At 41.7% G+C, this 21,054-nt stretch overlaps 1 protein-coding gene across 2 annotated transcripts in view; it reads left to right on the top strand.

Moving 5' to 3' along the window:
- Positions 1-21,054, top strand: part of UTRN (utrophin) — a 930,516-nt gene that overhangs the window by 817,978 nt on the left and 91,484 nt on the right. For both annotated transcript variants that reach the window (XM_069769124.1, XM_069769123.1), the window contains exon 66: positions 20,707-20,873. In XM_069769124.1, coding sequence (XP_069625225.1) covers positions 20,707-20,873 — 167 coding nt within the window. The remainder of the gene's footprint in view (positions 1-20,706; positions 20,874-21,054) is intronic.

The following is a 21,054-nucleotide window of genomic DNA, read 5'->3' as shown; positions in this document are numbered from 1 at the left end:
GGCGTTTTTTTATATTTATCATTTTTTATGTTGTCAATGCCAATCGTTCAAACTGGCTGCGTGCTGCTCATGTAACGAGCCATGGCTGGAAACTGATCTGCTGTATGTTTCAGTTGCTTGATCATTTCCATTACTTATTTTCTTTCCATAAATCTTGCTCGTATGTTAATGCACATCGTAGACGTTGCATGTGCCTGCTGGGGGTTGTGCCAGGCCCCCTGACAGTGCCGGTAGTCTTGCTCAGCTACACGCTGTTAAGTCCTTCTCAGTCCCTGGCTTACTAGAGGTAGGGATCCTGAGTAAATGACACGCAAACAAGGTATTGTGTGATCATATACAGGGGAAGCCCAGGAGCACATCTCTCTCTCTGGGCTTTTCCCTTCCTTTATATAGAAAAGAATTATTCTTTTACAGACATGCGCACAAGCGCTCATATTTCACTATCTCTTACATAAACAATCTATACCAGTCTTTATCAGTAGAAAGTTACATCATCTGGAAGGTGAATGAAAGGCTGCTATTGAAAGAAGGAATGCACACATGATTACTTCCATAAAAGGAAATGTCAAGTCAGCAGAAATGTATCTTGTTGTAAGCGAGATTTCTCAGGAAGAAGACAAGATGGATTCCTTTAGTTCAGTCTGATCTCCACAATTCCCCCCTTTGACATTTTCTTTTATTTATTTTATTACCACAGGGCCAAAGACAAAGCCTTTATTTGGTATTACACATGTACATGCTTGTATTCAATAAGAGAATCAAATCTAGTATTATTTCTTCCGTTTAACTCTCGCAACCTTTTCTTTGTTTTGCAATAAGTACAGATATTACAAAGGGATAGCAAAATAAGCGCAATAATCAGTATTAGCAAAGGATAACATAAGAGAAGAAGGAAAAAAAACTTTATACTCTTGCATCTATTACACAAAGTTTATCTGTGCATACTGAGATACTCTTGAGCACAATCTGGAATAGTACGTATATGACTACAATAATCATAACTATATGTATTATGCTCTGCATAATCCCAGCAACCCACCCACCGATTCCTCTGAACCAGTTGGCTGGGTTAAGAAAAGAAAAGGTATCTGACCACCAGCTATCCTTATTCTGGTCATTGTCTTTGTCATACTGATCTCTGAGTCGTTGTACGTCCTTTAATTTAAATGTCATACTCATAGTACTATTCGGGTCTATATAATGACAGCAGGTGGGTCCGATGATTTGACACATACCCCCTTGTGAGGCAGTTAGGTAATCCAATACCAGGGTATGTTGGTTAGTGACTATTATAAGCTGATTCTGTACAGCTATACTAGTGTTTAGTATATCCAATATATCCCAGATCTGATCATGTAGATAATCCGTGGCTCTAACTAATTTATCCCACATCTGTGTTAACATAGGATAAATAAAAATGGTACTAGCAATTTTGTTAGGAATTCCCATTTGTACTATATGTGGCCTCCCCGAGGGACGTGGTGAGTTATCTGCAGCTCTTTTATACAGTGTGTGCTTGGGCACGGCTTGCATATTCACTTGTTTATTTGAAATTATGAATGTAGCCGGGGTTAGGCGTCCTAATGTACAAGTACCCTTTATACCTACGGGAAGCCATTTATATGCTCCTTCTCCGCATATCCAAAATGTACCTTCAGGCAGATCCCATAGAGCTGAGTGCTGCAATACCAATCTGTGAGCCAAGTCCACAAATCTAGATACATTCTGAAGCATACACCAAGAGGGTTTTTGTCCCAAGGGGCTACAGTACCCGGCTGCGGGATTCCCACATACAGGCATTCCTTTGATATACTCATCGGATTTATTACAAACCAGGTTCCCCAGCTTACTTGTACAACTGTTTGCATCACCTTGGGGGAACAATTTAGAATGTTTCCATTTTCTATTATGTATGTATCTTTCCAATACTACAGGTTTGAAAGCATCAGAGGGGGGGACGGTTGTACTGAAACTAAGCTGTAGATTTTCTGTGGGGACCTGTCCTAAATTAGTTAATCCAGTCTTATTTCTAGGTACCCATTTTCCTCCCCTAAATGCTAAATATTGTAGATGTGTGTTACTCCCTGAGAGATTACCCTGCCACCAAGGAAATTCTACCCATCCCACAATTGGTATGGCGATTGTAGTATTCCACAGCCTAGCATTACCAATTTGGTTGTTGGCCAGGTTGTCTGAACAATTAGGCCAAGCGAATATTTCTTCTGCTAATACGGGAACTGCTAGAAAAGGTATACTTGTGGCTGATACCGGCGAATGGGTACAGATCCAACAATCTGTCAGGGTTTGTGTATTGTTTAACAAGTCATGCACTAATTTTCTATGATGTTGTACGAATCTATTGTTCAAAGGGGCTAGAGAATTCAGTCTATCCCACGCCTCCGTTGAGGTTATCATTATTAACATCAATATCATGAGTTTATACTGCTTTTTCTTGCAATGGCTTGCATGTATCCATGATGCCTTTCCTTCAAGCTTGACTGATGTAGGTGTTGTCAACAGGACTTGGAAGGGTCCGTCAAACCTTGGTTCTAGAGCCTTTCTGGTGTGTCTTTTTACATAGACTTGATCACCTGGTTCCAACTTGTGACTTCCTTCTGTGTTGTCAGGATCTGGAAGGGAAGCAAAAACTTGTGCATGCACCTTAGTTAATTGTTTCTGAAGATTTTGCACATAAGAAGTCAATGACTCAATATTTAACACAAGTTGCTGTGGAAAATAACATCCTAAATTGGCAGTCCTGCCAAACAAAATTTCATATGGAGACAGTTTAGTCTTACCCCTTGGGGTATTGCGTATTGAGTAAAGGGCCAGTGGAAGGCATTCTGTCCAAGGCTTTCCTGTTTCAGCCATGGCTTTCTGTATTTTTAATTTTAAAGTTCCATTCATGCGTTCCACCTTACCAGAACTTTGAGGATGGTACGGAGTGTGTAACTGACTTTCAACACCCAACATTTTCAGTACATTTTGAAATATTTCTCCAGTGAAATGAGTACCCCTATCTGACTCGATCACTTCAGGGAGACCGTAACGGGGTATCAGTTCGGCAACTAGCTTTACAGCAGTGTTTTTAGCTGAAGCCTTCCGAACTGGATAGGCCTCTGGCCACCCCGAGAACATGTCCACACATACCAACACATACTCATACCCATTACTTTTTGGCAGCTGGATAAAGTCTATTTGTAATCGCTGAAACGGGTAGAGAGGTCGGACGTGGTGCTTCATAGGGGTCTTTGTTGTCTGTCCGGGATTATGTGCCAGGCATATAGCGCATGCAGCACAATAGTCTCTTGCATAGTTGCCAAAACCTGGAGCCAACCAGACTTGCTTTGCCAGTAGTGTCATTGCATTTGCAGACACATGAGTAGGGTGGTGCAGTCCACCAACTACAATCGGATACCAGGCTCTAGGTAGACATATTAGTCCATCTTTCTTCCAAATTCCCGCTTGTTCTTCTGCCCCTTCCTTTTTCCACCTGTCCCTCTCCTCTTCTCCTGCATCTTCCTGTGCTTGTCTCAGTCTATCTTCAGTATTTTCTGTGGGGTTTACAGTATGAACCTGTTGTAAGGGTTTGACAGCTGCTGCTTTGGCTGCTTTATCAGCCCTATCATTTCCCCTAGATTCCCTAGTGTCGAGTCTCACATGTGCAGCTACCTTGATTACTGCTACTTCTTTTGTTTCTTGTGCAGCCTCTAAGATCTGTTTGATCAGAGAAGCATGTTTTACAGGTTGTCCTGACGCTGTCATGTAACCTCTAGCTCTCCAGATTACTCCAAAATCAAACACAATACCATGTGCATACCTAGAATCAGTGTATATATTAGCTGTCTGGTTCTCAGCTATTTTAAGAGCTTCAATCAATGCTGTTAGTTCTGCTTCTTGTGCAGACTGTTTCGGTGGAAGTGGTTCTGCTTTGAGAGTTTCAGATTCTGACACAACTGCATACCCTGTATGGAAGTTACCTGTGTCATCTGCAAACCTACTACCATCTATAAACAGCTCTAAATCTGGATTTTGAAGTGGTGTTTCGGATACATTGGGTAAGCCTACCGTTTCTTGTAAAATGAGCTCTGTACAATCATGTGTGTCTGTAGGGAAAAAATTTGCGTGTGGATCAGTGTCCTTATTCCCCCCTTCAGACTCGAGAGGTAGCAGTGTAGCTATATTGAGAGTCTGAAGCCTAGCAAATGTGATAGTAGAGGGGAGCAACAAAGAACACTGTAGCCGCAAATGTCTGGCCATGGAAATGTGTTTTGGTTGGACCTGGTTTAATATCCCATAAACATCATGTGTAGTTTGAACTGTGAGTGGATACTCTAGGACAATTTCTGATGCTTTGTCCAACAATAGTGAGACAGCAACAACTACACGTACACAGGTTGGCGCTGCTCTAGCTACGGGATCTAACCTTGCTGAAAGATATGCAGTTGGTCTTTGTTTCCCTGCATGCTTCTGGGTAAGAACTCCTGTAGCATGGGAATCAACTTCTGCAGCCATAAGCTGAAACGGTTTGGTGTAGTTTGGTAGCCCTAATGCTGGAGCTGAAACAAGGGCATCTTTTAATTGTTGGAACGAAATCTGACCTTCTTTTGTCAACAAATAAGGTTCACTTTTTACACAGTCATACAGTGGTTGCATTAGTTGACTGGCATGTATAATCCATTGTCTACAATGAGACACTATTCCTAAAAATGCTCGTAGCTGTTTATGATTTCTAGGCTCATTCATCTGTCTTATTGCTTCAGTTCTTTGTGGTGTAAGATGCTTTTTACCTTGAGAAATGCAATGACCTAGAAAGACCACTTTGGTCTGACAAACTTGTAGCTTTTGTCTATTCACTTTACACCCTTCTTTTTCTAAAAAACATAGTAAACTCACAGTGGACCTTTCTGCAGTTTCTAGATCTGGGCAGCAAAGTAGTAGGTCATCCACATACTGCAAAATTACTACCTGTGGTTCGGGTTCAAACCTCTGAAGGACTGTTTGTAGGGCATTTGAATAAAGAGTAGGGGAGTGTATCATTCCCTGTGGAAGGCGTGTCCACGCCAACTGTTTGCCCTTAAATGTAAATGCAAACAAATGCCAACTATCTTGGTGTAAAGGAACCGAGAAAAATGCATTTGAAAGATCTATTACAGTAAATACTTGAGAACTGGCTGGTATCTGTGATAGTAACGTATGAGGATTGGGTACAACTGGGGTGATTGGATCTAGAACTTTGTTTATTTCTCTTAAATCATGTACCATACGATATTTGGGCATAGAACTCTTATCAAGAGTTCTCTTTTTGACTGGATACAGAGGAGTGTTAGCAGGTGATTGTATCTCTACCAAAACTCCTTTCTCTTTATATCCCTCTATCTGTTTTGTAATCGCTAGTTCCTGCTGGGCACTCACAGGGTATTGTCTGAGCTGTGGGAGAACAGTTCCTGGTTGCACAGATAGTTTTACAGGAGAGATATGCAATAGTCCCACATCGGTGTCACCCTGTGCCCACAGTGTTTCTGGGACCATTGAGAGGTCTAGATCTGTGGTGTACTCTTTTTCTTCAGCATAATCCTCAAAAGCCTGAATTCTAACATATTGTTCTAATGTTTCTGCATCATCAGGGATAGTCAGTATAACTGTGCCATCTTCCCTAAAATTGATGTTAGCTTCTAATTTCTTTAGGACATCAGTTCCTAACAAACATGTTGGGGCACCTCTGGCATACAAAAATCTGGATGCAAAACATTTAGGTCCTAATGAGACCTCTAGGGGCACAGTATATGGCAGTGTTCGAATTACCCCATCATAACCCTCAGCAAAAGTTGTTTGTTCTGAAATATCTTCCGGATTCGGAAGAAAATCTTGATTCAAAATTGAGGAAGTTGCACCTGTATCTATCAAAAATGGAATCTCTCTCCCCCCCACATTCACCTGTATCATAGGTCTTCTAGCTGGTAGGGAAGTTTGTAACACATCGAGTCAATCTGAATCTGGTATGGGACCATCTATGATGGTAGATTTCTGCTGGTTGTCCGTTTGGGGAGGGTTATTTCTGGGAACAAATTTGCCTGACTTTATATCTGCCAACTTCTTCCTGCACTCTCTTTGGAAATGACCTGGCTTTTTACAGTAGTGGCAAGGAAAGTTGTGTCTCACTCTTCCTCCTGTATTAGCTTGTGCTATTCTAACAGGCTTACGATTCTCTCTCATATCCATGACTATTCCTAAACATCGTTGTTTCACAATATTTGGTTGTTCAATTGTTCTCCAATCTGGAGTAGAGGATTTAAATTTTTCTCTGATTTTCGGATCTAGCCCCTCTATTAATTGTTTTGTAAAAAGTCTCCTTACTGAAGCATCAGTCAAATCCAATCCTTCATCCCTAAAGCTATTTTCTAATTCTTGACTATATTCTTCAATACTTTGCCCAAATTTCTGCATAATCACACCCGTAGATCCCCTTTCCCTCTGTTTTTCTCTCATGAAAATTATTAATGCCTCTGTGAACTGGGTACCTGATGCTTCTGTCTGTAAGGCACCCCCTTCTGCCACTGGTCTATTGGGCTGTAGGTGTGTCAATAATTCCTGAAAAAGTCCGGGGGACATTTTCATTCTACATAATTCTTCCCCGTCCGCCCAGACCCCAGCATGAGTCTGCATGATTTGTTGTATGTATTGTGCAAATCGGATGGGATATTGAGTGGGATCAGGCGCATTATGCAGGAGGGACATACCTTCAGCAGGGGACCAAGGAAAATACTGTCGGGTCTGGTGATATCTAGTTCCCATTACCCCGTCAGCACCAGGTTCCCTAAAGGGTCTTGGTACTACCCTAACAGGGGCAAGTACAGCGCCATGTCTAGGTGTACCACAGACTAGGCAATCATTTCTCCAATCTGGATTTTGTTGTCCACAGTGTGAACATACCCATCCTCCTACCCCACCAAGATTGGGATACAAGGCTGGAAATTGTTTTCCTCCTTCTGCTCCTCCAGATGGTACAAATGATTGGGCTTTTGGATCTAGGTAAGGTGGTGGGATTATGTCACAACTTTTTCCCTTCCCCATAATCCATTTGGAAGTGTCTGGATCATACTTCCAATTCTCCTCTTTAGCTGTTTTTGAGACCTCTATCATACAGTGTATGATTTCTTCCCACCCATTGTCTTTGATAATTCCACCTCGTTCTTTACTCAGTTTTTCCCATTCTGTACTGAACATAAGTGCTTCTGAAATTCCCAATTTTTCTCTTACCCTTCTAATCTGACTTCTGACTGTCTTCCCACATCTTTCCTGTATGATATCTGCTGCTTCCACTTGTCCTAAGACGGTTTTTGTCTGTTTATTTCCCATTTTTTTTATTTTTTTTTTCAATATTATCTATTTCTACCCCAGGTGACGTTTGGACAATCACTTATCCTAGGTGATGTCTCGTTGCCTTCTCTCCTAGGGAGCTAAAATATTGAAGGGCTGATCTGCTCCATTCTTTCTAATGTGCAGAATGTACTTAAGTGCTATTATGCACGCAAACAGACCCAGCAACACCATACAGATCACAAAACTTTCTGTGTCAGTTAGCATACTTGTCCCAGGCTCATGGACCCGCGTCCTGGGCTCATTCTATCAAACCTTATCCAGAAATGAAGGAGGTTAAGCACTTAAATGAGAGTCAAGCATGGGCGGAGGTCTCCCCGAAAGGACGCAACCACATGACCCAGTTAGGCTGACTTCCGTGTATAAGGCTTATACCCCAACTATTTCGGCTTATTTTTCTACGCACTTTTGCTCTTCTTTCACAACATACCACAACCTTCACACTGTTCACACACTGCCAGGGACAGGACTCATAAATCTATACAATATAGTAACCCGAGTTTTATAGGTATCTACTCACTACTAGACTAACCCAGCATGACACGGCTCATAGAGATCTTTCGGATAATACAAGGCAGATAAAAAGAGAACTAATAATGTCTCTTACCTGGCCAGGTTTTTCAGTTCATTTGCCGTCCATTATCCCAGATCTCCATTGTCCGTATCTGCAGGTGAATCTCGAGCAAATACTCTCATCTCGGGTCCCTGTTCGGTGCGCCAAAGAAATGTTAAGTCCTTCTCAGTCCCTGGCTTACTAGAGGTAGGGATCCTGAGTAAATGACACGCAAACAAGGTATTGTGTGATCATATACAGGGGAAGCCCAGGAGCACATCTCTCTCTCTGGGCTTTTCCCTTCCTTTATATAGAAAAGAATTATTCTTTTACAGACATGCGCACAAGCGCTCATATTTCACTATCTCTTACATAAACAATCTATACCAGTCTTTATCAGTAGAAAGTTACATCATCTGGAAGGTGAATGAAAGGCTGCTATTGAAAGAAGGAATGCACACATGATTACTTCCATAAAAGGAAATGTCAAGTCAGCAGAAATGTATCTTGTTGTAAGCGAGATTTCTCAGGAAGAAGACAAGATGGATTCCTTTAGTTCAGTCTGATCTCCACAACGCGTACATCAGTATGGAAATCAATGTGGTGACAGGCAGCTATCGGCAAACACAATATAACTGCAAGCTGTACAATAGGAAAGAGTCTGGAAGCGCATTACAGTCTAATATCCTCTATTTCACACTGCACGGTATTCACTATAAAATATGCATACGAGCTTTTCACCTATTGTTGTTCCTTGTCGGTTGGGAAAACATAATGAAGACTGAATTCTAATTGCAGAACATTAATGCGGAAAATGAGTTGTTTGCATGTAATAATGGCGGTCCAGAGTGACAGCTTCATCATAATAGCAGCTTATTCTAAATCCTACATCTACTATATAAAGCTGAATGTGTGTGTGTGTGTGTGTGTGTGTGTGTGTGTGTGTATGTCCAGGATTGGCATCAGCACCGTCACAGCTACAGCCACAAAATTTTGCACAGTCACACGTCTGGACCCCGGGAGCGTCATAGGCTATGTTGTGAGGCGAAATTTTAACCCTGCGCGTTCCAATTCACCAAACAATTTTGCCCCTATCTACATAATGGGGAAAAAAGTGAAAGGAAAAGTGTTGGAAGCGTCGGAGCTACAGCAACAAAATTTTGCACAGTCACACGTCTGGACCCTGAGAGCGTCATAGGCTACGTTGTGAGGTGAAATTTTAACCCCGTGCTTTCCAATTCACCAAACAATTTTGCCCCTATCTACATAATGGGGAAAAAGTGAAATGAAAAGTGTTGGAGGCGTCGCAGCTACAACCACAAAATTTTGCACAGTCACACGTCTGGACCCTGAGAGCATCATAGGCTATGTTGTGAAGTGAAATTTTAACTCCGCGCTTTCCAATTCACCAAACAATTTTGCCCCTATCTACATAATGGGGAAAAGTGAAAGGAAAAGTGTAGGAGGCAAATTGACAGCTGCCAGATGTGAACAAGGGGGACTTAAAGAATGAGAGCGATGGCGCCAAAGAGTATATACCATACAGTTGCTAAGGTGGGGCCCCGACATGAGATACTCACCACACATGGGGATATGAATACAACACACAAAATGCGCCACACACTACCACGTGCTTGAACGCATATACCACCCTCAGCACACATTTCACCACACTTACACCAACCTCGCCACATAAAAGTCGAAACACAAAAGTCGCCGCTCAAAATTTACCACGCGCAAAACTCGCCACATGCAAAAACTAGGCTCACGCAAAACGCGCCACAAGTGCAAAACTCACCTCATGGAAAACTCGCCACACGCAAAACTTGCACACGCGGAAAAATTGCCACATGCACAAAATTTGCAACACATGCAAAAGTTGCCTCACACAAAACTTGCACATACTCAAAAGGCACCAGACATAAAACTCACCACGCGCAAAACTCGCCATGCGCAAAACTTGCTGCACACAACTTGCTACCCTAACCTGTCACATGCAACTCGACACACAAAAAGTTGCTACACGCATGTTGCCACACAAAACTCATCTCACAAAAGTCGCTACATGCATGTCGCCACACACAACTCAACACACACAACTTGACAAACGAAACTCGCCCTAAAACACACACAAGTCTGGTATTAGCCTTCAAAAATAAAATTCTGATTAATAAGCAGACAAACTACAAGAGCAACAAATGTACCATATAGGAAATACGGCAGCTGTCAGTCACATGACCTGTCTATTATGTGTATGTGTGAGCTAATATATACTGCCAGGGGGAGGGCTTCCTGTTGGCTAGGGATTTATCAGGCTGACAATTTATCTTACAAATACTGACGTAAAAATACTGAGCAAATAACGTGTTAACGAGGTCCAATACAGGAGATCACACAGGTATATACTATATACAGGGGAGATGACACACAGATATATACTATATACAGGAGAGATGACACACAGGTATATACTATATAAAGGAGGAGATGACATACAGGTACATACTATATACAGGAGGAGATGACATACAGGTATATACTATATACAGGAGGAGATGACACACAGGTATATACTATATAAAGGAGCAGATTACCTACAGGTATATACTATATACAGGAGGAGATGACATACAGGTATATGCTATATATAGAAGATGACATACAGGTATATACTATATACAGGAGGAGATGACACACAGATATATACTATATACAGGGGAGATGACACACAGGTATATACTATATACAGGAGGAGATGACATACAGGTATATACTATATATAGAAGGAGATGACATACAGGTATATACTATATATAGGAGGAGATGACATACAGATATATACTATATATAGGAGGAGATGACATACAGGTATATACTATATATAGGAGGAGATGACATACAGGTATATACTATATACAGGGGAGATGACACACAGCAGGTATATACTATATAAAGGGGAGATGACATACAGGTATATACTATATACAGGAGATGACATACAGGTGTATACTATATATAAGGGAGATGACAAACATGTATATACTGAGGTGAAAATGAGAGGTGTGAGGTGAAAATGAAAAGGTGTGAGTGCAAAATGAGAGGAGTGAGGGAAAATAGTGTAGTGATCGGAAAATGACAGATGTGAGGTCGAAATGACAAGTGTTGGGCGGGAATGAGAGGAGTGAGGGAGAAAATGAGAGGTGTGAGGGAGAAAATGAGAGATGTGAGGGGGAAAATTAAAGATGTGATTGGGAAAATGAGAGGCGTAATGGGAAAATAAGAGAAGTGACGTGCTATAACTAACCACAGATATTTACTATGCCCAGGCAACGCCGGGCTCTTCAGCTAGTCCACAGTAAAAATGGATTACAACTTTTAAAGTAAACCTCAATTTCTTCCTAAATCGTCTGCTTGTAATTACCTTTGGAAGTGGTTCTTTTCTTTAGTGACTTGGCTACATCTACCTGTTCTGCTCCCGCAGACCCCAGGAGTACAGCTATAGAGGGTGCAGTCGCCCTCAGGAAGCTCTGTCTGAGTAGGTTCTGCCATATACAGTGGGGCAAAAAAGTATTTAGTCAGTCAGCAATAGTGCAAGTTCCACCACTTAAAAAGATGAGAGGCGTCTGTAATTTACATCATAGGTAGACCTCAACTATGGGAGACAAACTGAGAAAAAAAAATCCAGAAAATCACATTGTCTGTTTTTTTTAACAATTTATTTGCATATTATGGTGGAAAATAAGTATTTGGTCAGAAACAAACAATCAAGATTTCTGGTTCTCACAGACCTGTAACTTCTTCTTTAAGAGTCTCCTCTTTCCTCCACTCATTACCTGTAGTAATGGCACCTGTTTAAACTTGTTATCAGTATAAAAAGACACCTGTGCACACCCTCAAACAGTCTGACTCCAAACTCCACTATGGTGAAGACCAAAGAGCTGTCAAAGGACACCAGAAACAAAATTGTAGCCCTGCACCAGGCTGGGAAGACTGAATCTGCAATAGCCAACCTGCTTGAGAAAAAAAAAATCCAGAAAATCACATTGTCTGTTTTTTTAACATTTTATTTGCATATTATGGTGGAAAATAAGTATTTGGTCAGAAACAAAATTTCATCTCAATATTTTGTAATATATCCTTTGTTGGCAATGACAGAGGTCAAACGTTTTCTGTAAGTCTTCACAAGGTTGCCACACACTGTTGTTGGTATGTTGGCCCATTCCTCCATGCAGATCTCCTCTACAGCAGTGATGTTTTTGGCTTTTCGCTTGGCAACACGGACTTTCAACTCCCTCCAAAGGTTTTCTATAGGGTTGAGATCTGGAGACTGGCTAGGCCACTCCAGGACCTTGAAATGCTTCTTACGAAGCCACTCCTTCGTTGCCCTGGCGGTGTGCTTTGGATCATTGTCATGTTGAAAGACCCAGCCACGTTTCATTTTCAATGCCCTTGATGATGGAAGGAGGTTTGCACTCAAAATCTCACGATACATGGCCCCATTCATTCTTTCATGTACCCGGATCAGTCGTCCTGGCCCCTTTGCAGAGAAACAGCCCCAAAGCATGATGTTTCTACCACCATGCTTTACAGTAGGTATGGTGTTTGATGGATGCAACTCAGTATTCTTTTTCCTCCAAACACGACAAGTTGTGTTTCTACCAAACAGTTCCAGTTTGGTTTCATCAGACCATAGGACATTCTCCCAAAACTCCTCTGGATCATCCAAATGCTCTCTAGCAAACTTCAGACGGGCCCGGACATGTGCTGGCTTAAGCAGTGGGACACGTCTGGCACTGCAGGATCTGAGTCCATGGTGGCGTAGTGTGTTACTTATGGTAGGCCTTGTTATATTGGTCCCAGCTCTCTGCAGTTCATTCACTAGGTCCCCCCGCGTGGTTCTGGGATTTTTGCTCACCGTTCTTGTGATCATTCTGACCCCACTGGGTGGGATTTTGCGTGGAGCCCCAGATCGAGGGAGATTATCAGTGGTCTTGTATGTCTTCCATTTTCTAATTATTGCTCCCACTGTTGATTTCTTCACTCCAAGCTGGTTGGCTATTGCAGATTCAGTCTTCCCAGCCTGGTGCAGGGCTACAATTTTGTTTCTGGTGTCCTTTGACAGCTCTTTGGTCTTCACCATAGTGGAGTTTGGAGTCAGACTGTTTGAGGGTGTGCACAGGTGTCTTTTTATACTGATAACAAGTTTAAACAGGTGCCATTACTACAGGTAATGAGTGGAGGAAAGAGGAGACTCTCAAAAAAGAAGTTACAGGTCTGTGAGAGCCAGAAATCTTGATTGTTTGTTTCTGACCAAATACTTATTTTCCACCATAATATGCAAACAAAATGTTAAAAAAAACAGACAATGTGATTTTCTGGATTTTTTTTCTCAGTTTGTCTCCCATAGTTGAGGTCTACCTATGATGTAAATTACAGACGCCTCTCATCTTTTTAAGTGGTGGAACTTGCACTATTGCTGACTGACTAAATACTTTTTTGCCCCACTGTATATTCACACCGGTATTATTCAAACATGGCAAACAACCAAAAACGTACCCTGGTATAGTGGCATGGGAAAGGGCTTTGTATAGTTGCCCAATTACGGAGATTTTGTTTGTTGAGATGAGCATAATGTATAGACAGAGACCCCGATTCCTGTCAGATTGTGATCTTGGTATCATTTTTTTACTTGACCAAAAATTGTCATTTTATTAGGGGTGTGTATACTTTTTTTATCCACTGTAAATACATGAGTAGCAACTCTCTCCTAGCAATTACAAGAGAACAAGCAAAGGATAGAAAGGCAGACCGATAGAGATGGATAGATGGATGGATGGATACTCATAAACAGGAGTAGGGTACATGCCCACAATCAGTAATTGCTGCGGGTTTAATGCTGCGTATTTATGCAGGGTCAAATCCGCAGCATCCAGATGTTACAGCATAGTGGATGGGATTTCTAGACATCCCATGCCCACTATGTGTCCACAGGCACCTGCGGATCACCCTCGTCTTTCCAGACCGCAGCATGTCAATTTTTCTTGCTTAGGCGCTAGTCTCCACAATAGAAATTTCTCCAATAGAATGTATTGAACGCGGTGAATCCGCATGGTTCAGTGAACAAACATACGCTGCATAAAAAGTGCTGCTACTTCCAAATCGTAAGCACCCGGCCATAAAGGGGTATTCCCATCACCAAGATCCTAACCAGTGGTGTAACTACAACAGGTGCAGGGGTTGCAATCGCACCCGGGCTCTGGAGCCTGGGGGCCCTAAAAGTCCCTTTGGCCTATAGAAAAAGACTATTGCTGTTAAAGATTTAAAATATTTGGGGGCCCCGTTGGAGCTTTCGCATCGGGGCCCATGAGTTTCAAGTTACGCCACTGATCCTAACTCAATATGTAGTAGGTGTAATAATATTACTAAATACCTCTAATTAGATATGTAGTATAGTTTTTCTGATTCTCTATGTCTCTTTCCTCATATGCAGGCATTGCAGGACCTTAGGTATACATGGTTACGACCACTGATATAGTGACAGTTAGCTAGTTGCTAGTGGTCGTAACCATAGATACTAAGGTCCTTCAATGCCTGCACATGAGGAAAGAGATAAAGCGAATCAGAAAAACTATACTACATTTCTAATTAGAGGTATTTGCTAATGTTATTATTATTATTACACCTCCTACTTATTGGGATAGGATCTTGGAGATGGGAATACCCCTTTAAGTCTAACACTTTATTCTGCCAGGTAGACAGTTTCTTATCGTTATTTATAAAAACCTAGATGTAATATATATGATGGGCTATTTTTGCAACACTGATATTAGGCAAAATAATGGTCCTGAATTTTTAATATTTATGCTGGTCTTAGCTATTTTTTGATGTTAGCAAAGAATTGCATTTTAGGCTATTTGAGCTTTTTAGAAGAGCCCTGCACCTTCCTCGCATTTGGCAGAAGATCAAGTTCAACTGATGTTTAATTCATGCTCCTGCGTTTAATTTTGCTACATTAGTTTGTAATTTGTTTGTTTTAGAGCTGTGGCTCTTTAGCATTCTGAGTTGGCATTTCAAAGCAATGTGCCCAGAGATAAGTGTTCTTGTAGATAAATACCTCACTCCTCTATCAGAAAGGAGCCATAGCAGTGCATATACTGTACTGTAGAACGGACTTCATTGGATAGTGTTGGTGTCTGTAACATGTATTTCTAATCTGTTACATTTATATATAAATGCATATATACATTCTACATAAAAATCCACTAGCCATATTAATGAATGATTCCAATTTTTTCAAATTTATTTTTATTTTTTAATTCTAATTACAGCTTAGAATTATTTCCAGAGCAGCAGGCACAATTCCGCTGATCCTAATTATAACAATGGGACAGCAGTACATTTTTTGAACATCAGATGAATGTACAGTTTTTCATGTTCAATCACTTGCAAGAATGCGAATCAAAAGCTCTAACTCAATAAAGACATTGAGCTGGTGTGTAATGCTGAAGGATTTCAGCTTAAAAGCCAGCAGTATTGTGAATGCAGCTCTGGATTATAATACATATGCTGTAATCCAGTAAAATGATACCTCCAGAAAAGATTAACCTGTTATCCAGCCCAGATTTCCAATGAGAATGTTTCTATACGACCATATATTATGCATGCTGGACACTTTTAATTTTATACTTGCAATTATTATTTTTATTGTTATTATTATACATTTTTATAGCGCCATTTATTCCATGACGCTTTACATGTGAACAGGGGGCAAATATAGACAAATACAATAAACATGAGCAAAAACAAGGCACTAACAGGCACAGATGGAAAATAGGACCCTGCCCGCGAGGGCTCACAGTCTGCAGGGGATGGGTGAGGATACACTAGGAGAGGGTATAGCTGGTTGTGCAGCAGTTCTGTAGGTTGAGGGTCACTGCAGACTGTAGGCTTGTCGGAAGAAGTGAGCTCTTCAGGTTCTTTTTGAAGGTTTCCATGGTAGGCGAGAGTCTGATTTGTTAGGGCAGAGAGTTCCAGAGTATGGGGGAAGCACGGGAGAAGTCTTGGATGCGGTTGTGGGAAGAAGAGATAAGAGGGGAGTAGAGAAGGAGATCTTGTGAGGATCGAAGGTTGCGTGTAAGTAAGTACCGGGAGACCATGTCACAGATGTATGGAGGAGACAGGTTGTGGATGGCTTTGTATGTCATAGTAAGGGTTTTGAACTGGAGTCTCTGGACCATAGGAAGCCATTGAAGGGCTTGGCATAGGGGAGAGGCTGGGGAATAGCGGGGAGACAGGTAGATTAGTCGGGTAGCAGAGTGTAGGATGGATTGGAGTGGTGCCAGAGTGCTAGAGGGGAGGCCAGAGAGTAGGAGGTTGCAGTAGTCAAGGCTGGAGATAAGGGAGTGCACTAGTGTTTTTGTGGTCAAGGAATGCGCGGATCTGGGAAATATTTTTGAGTTTGAGACGGCAGGAGAAGGCAAGGGCTTGGATATGTGGCTTGAAAGAGTGGGTAGAGTCAAGGATCACCCCGAGGCACTGAGCATGTGGGACTGGGGAAAGTGAGCAGCCATTGACATTGATGGATAGGTCTGGTGGAGGGGTAGAGTGAGATGGGGGAAAGATGATGAATTCTGTTTTGTCCATGTTCAGTTTTAGAAAGCGAGCAGAAAAGAAGGCTGAGATAGCAGACAGACAGTGTGGGATTTTGGTGAGTAAGGAGGTGAGGTCAGGTCCGGATAGGTAGAGCTGCATGTCATCGGCGTAGAGATGATACTGCAAACCGTGGGATTCTATGAGCTGTCCCAGGCCGAAGGTGTAAATGGAGTAGGGGTCCTAGAACTGAGCCTTGAGGAACACCGAGAGACAAGGGGCAAGGTGAGGAGGTGGTGTGGGAGCGGGAGACACTGAATGTTCTGTCTGTTAGATATGACAAGATCCAGGATAGGGCCAAGTCTGTGATGCCAAGAGATGAGAGAATCTGTAGCAGGAGGGAATGGTCCACAGTGTCAAAGGCAGAAGACGGGTCCAGGAGAAAGAGGACAGAGTAGTGTTGATTGCTCTTGGCAGTTAGTAGGTCATTGGTGACTTTGGTTAGGGCAGTTTCAGTTGAGTGATGGGGTCGGAAGCCAGATTATAACCGGTCAAAGAGGGAGCAAGAGGAGAGGTGGGTGGACAGTTCAAGATGGACATGCTGTTTTCAGGCCTAAGAGAGAAGAGATATCAGGCGATAGCTAGACACAGAGGATGGGTTGAGGGAGAGCTTTTTGAGGTTGGGTGTGATCAAGGCATGCTTGAAGGATGAGGGGAAGACACCAGTTGTGAGTGAGAGGTTGAAGAGGTGTGTAAGGGTTGGGATGAAGACTGGCGAGGTTAGGGATGAGGTGGGACGGAAGCTGGTCAAGCGTGCAAGTGGTGAGATATGATCTTTACAGGAGGGAGGAGAGCTGATCTGTCATAGAGGAGAAGCTGGTTTTGGAGCAGCAGGGTTGAGCAGCTAAGAGGGCCATTGGGGGCTGCGGGCCAAAGCTTTCTCTGATCGCATCAATCTCCTGCTCAATGAAAGAGGCAAAGTCTTCATCAGAAATGCGAGGAGAGGGAGGAGGTGCTGGGGGACGGAGTAGAGAATTGAAAGTGTTGAAAAGGTGTGTAGGGTTGTGAGACAGGGAGGATATGAGAGATGAGAAGTAAGATTGTTTTGCAGCAGTGAGCATGGACTTGAAGCTGGCGAGGGACTGCTTGTATGTGGTGAAGTAGTCGGCAGAGCAGGATCGCTTCCATCTCCGCTCAGTGACCCTGGAAGCCCGTCTCAGTTCTTTGGTCAGGCTGGTCAGCCAGGACTCCCTGTTGATTGTACAAGTTTTGCTATGCATGGGAGGGCGACCGAATTAAGTGTTGCTGTTATTGTGGTGTTATAAAAAGTGTCAGCAGCATCTGTGTCATGAAGGGAAGCTATGTCTGTAAGAGGGAGAAGGGACTCAGAGAGAGATTGTAAATTGAGGTGTTTGAGATTTCTGCAATCAATTTAATTGGTTCTGATAACTCCTAAAATTATTTTATATCTTGATAAATCAAATGGCATTGTGTCATCGTGTCTGAGATCAATTTCCCCTCACCTTGGAAATGACTAATATAGAAAATGCTCTCACTCTCAAAGTATGTAATGGAGTGGTATTCAGTGTCACGTGCATGGTCATTAACACTTTCTTAATTTCAGTATTGGCAGGGGGCTCCTTCTCCCTTACTAATGTGACTCTTTTCACATGTCTGATTACCATATCACTTTATTGTGTCCTAAGTATAAGTAGCATGGTTATTTTACTGCATCTTCAATAATGATGATATCCTATCTGTTGAGAAAGATCATCTATGGAGAATAATGATTTTTCAAAATTAATGGGGTTTTATTAAATAGGTGGTCTGAAATGAATATTTATTTTCATCATACATGTCTCTCTATTTTAATAATAGTTTTCCTACTTTGGTTTAATTAAAAAGTCCCTATCCCATGGATGTCACTTTTGAGTGTAGGACTAGTCTCTGCTCCTTACAGTGCGCTCTGTTGTTGGCTTTTGGCTTCCTATTAGGGTATGTGCACACGCTGCGGATTTTGCTGCGGATCCGCAGCATTTCCGCAGCTGCGGATCCGCAGCGGTTTCCCATGAGTTTACAGTACCATGTTAACTTATGGGAAAAGAAATCTGCAGTGCACATGCTGTGGAAAAAAACGCGCGTCAACGCAGAGGTTTGCATTCTGCAGCATGTCAATTCTTTGTGCGGATTCCGCTGCGGTTTTACACCTTCTCCAATAGAAAACTGCAGGTGTAAAGCCGCAGCGGGATCCGCAGAAGAAACCGCGATAAATCCGCAGGAAAAACCGCAGCGGTTTTGCACTGCGGTTTTTCCAAATCTGCTGCGGAAAAATCCGCAGTCCTCCAGAATACGTGTGCACATACCCTTAGAGTCTGTGAGGGAGCGCACTGTCCCTATGCATGGAGAAAAAGATTGCACAGTAACATGGGAGCTTGTACTGAGCACCAGTCAGAATTGACAATCGAGGCATGCTCAGTACATCAGAGACTAGCCTAGCCCCTGAAATGGATGTTACAGATGACGCATCGTTTCAGGGTAGGGACACATGCTGGGGAGGTGACTGCAGCCTGTGCCCCTTGATGATGTTCCATTTGAGTATTCTAGCATGACCTCAAAAGAAGCTTCATCGAAATGGAAATAAGTAGAAAAAAATAAAGCAGATTAGAGAGGGAAGGGTAGGGACTTTTTATTTAAACCACATTAGTAAAAAAAAACTATTACATAATTAAAATAGAGATATTGAGTTTGAAAATAAATATTAGTTTTGAACCACCCCTTTAAATAATAAGTATTTAAGCTTTGTGGAAGGACTGATGTTAGTATAGCTGTCTGTATAGGAGTTTTTGTATTTTGAGGCTAATTTTTCTGTTAATTTGCAGTTGTTGTTATTATTATTATTATTATTTTTATTATTATTGTTATTCATTTATATAGCACCATTAATTCCATGGTGCTGTAAATGAGCAGTTAACAGTTTTTGAAATAATTTACGGTAATTATTTTGGAACATTACTAAAATGACTTTATTCTCAGCTGGACTCTACGAGAGTCGCAAGGAATAGAAAAAAGGAAAAATTTCACAATAAATATATAATGGCAAAGTAAATAACCTATACTATGTAGTATCAAGGTATCTCCAAGTCGTAGCAGCCCTTTCTACCATACGTCCTTACGGGCACCTGACAGATTTCTTGTAGTCAAACAAAACAAGTGTGATTTGCTAATTAAAGTATGTATGAATTTATTTTTAGTGGCAAACCTCTTGGGCATTTTTCTATTCCTGAGAACCCTGTAGGGTAAGTTCACACTAGGCTTTTTTTCCAGTGGTTTTTTTTATGCAGCAAAACTTCATCTCTTGGCAGGAAAAAAGCTGCAGTAAAAAAACCCATATTTCCTTGTTTTTTTCTTGCGTTTTTTTTGCTGCTGTTTTGGTATTCTAGATTTGTGTGAAGTGTGAATTTAGCCTTGAAGGGAGCCAGACCCTTCCCAAAGCCACATCATAGACATTTCATTCAGCCAAACTGCTCTAAGCTGATTAGGTCTAAGCAAGCCAAAACTGCCATTTCTGGCTTGGTTAGTATCTCTAATCATGTTTTAAAGTTTGTTAGGGTATGTGCACACGTTCAGGATTTTTTGTGTTTTTTTTTGCGGATTTTCCTGATAAAAACGCTATTAAATCGCTTAAAAAACGCATACATTATGCATCCTATCATTTAGAATGCATTCCGCATTTTTTGTGCACATGTTTGCGTTTTTTTCCGCAAAAAAAAAACGCTTTCCGCAAAAAGAGGCAGCACGTTCATTATTTTTGCGGATTTTTTGCGGATTTCCCATTAAATTGGAGTGTCCGTAAAAAAATGCAAAAAATCCGCAAATAATCCGCACAAAAACACACAAAAAACGCGCAAAAAAACACATTCGGATTTTTGGCAGAAATGTCTGGATTTTGTCAGGAAAATTTCTGCCACAAATCCTGACGTGTGCACATAGCCTTAAAGTGTTACAATTTGATTTATAGGGTTGCTGCCTCCACTAAGTGGCACTTGCAAATTGCCTTTCCTCCATTATGTAAATGAGCTAATTTGCATTGGATATTCTGAATAATGGCAAAAACTCACAATATTGTAACGTACTGTTGATATAAAAATGCAGCAATTTACCCAGATTTCCTCTTATATTTGAAGGCACAAAATAAACCAGAGATCAATGTGAAAGAGTTCATTGAGTGGATGCGTTTGGAGCCCCAGTCCATGGTGTGGATGCCTGTTTTGCACAGAGTAGCAGCTGCTGAAACTGCTAAGCATCAAGCCAAGTGTAATATCTGCAAAGAATGTCCAATCGTTGGGTTCAGGTAGGTTCATCCAAGTCTCCTATGCCAAAAAGGCATGGTTAATCACTCTAAGGCTATGTGCACACTTTGCAGATTCCACTGCGGATTTTTCCGCAGCGGAATTGCAAAATCCGCAGTGAAAACCCATCGCGGTTTTTACTGCGGATTTATCGCGGTTTTTACTGCGTTTTCTTCTGCGGAT

This window comes from Ranitomeya imitator, chromosome 5 (assembly GCF_032444005.1).
Source record: "Ranitomeya imitator isolate aRanImi1 chromosome 5, aRanImi1.pri, whole genome shotgun sequence".
Taxonomy (NCBI): Eukaryota; Metazoa; Chordata; class Amphibia; order Anura; family Dendrobatidae; genus Ranitomeya; species Ranitomeya imitator.
The sequence above is the reverse complement of the archived record's forward strand: the minus strand, read 5'-3'. Positions and strand labels throughout refer to the sequence as shown.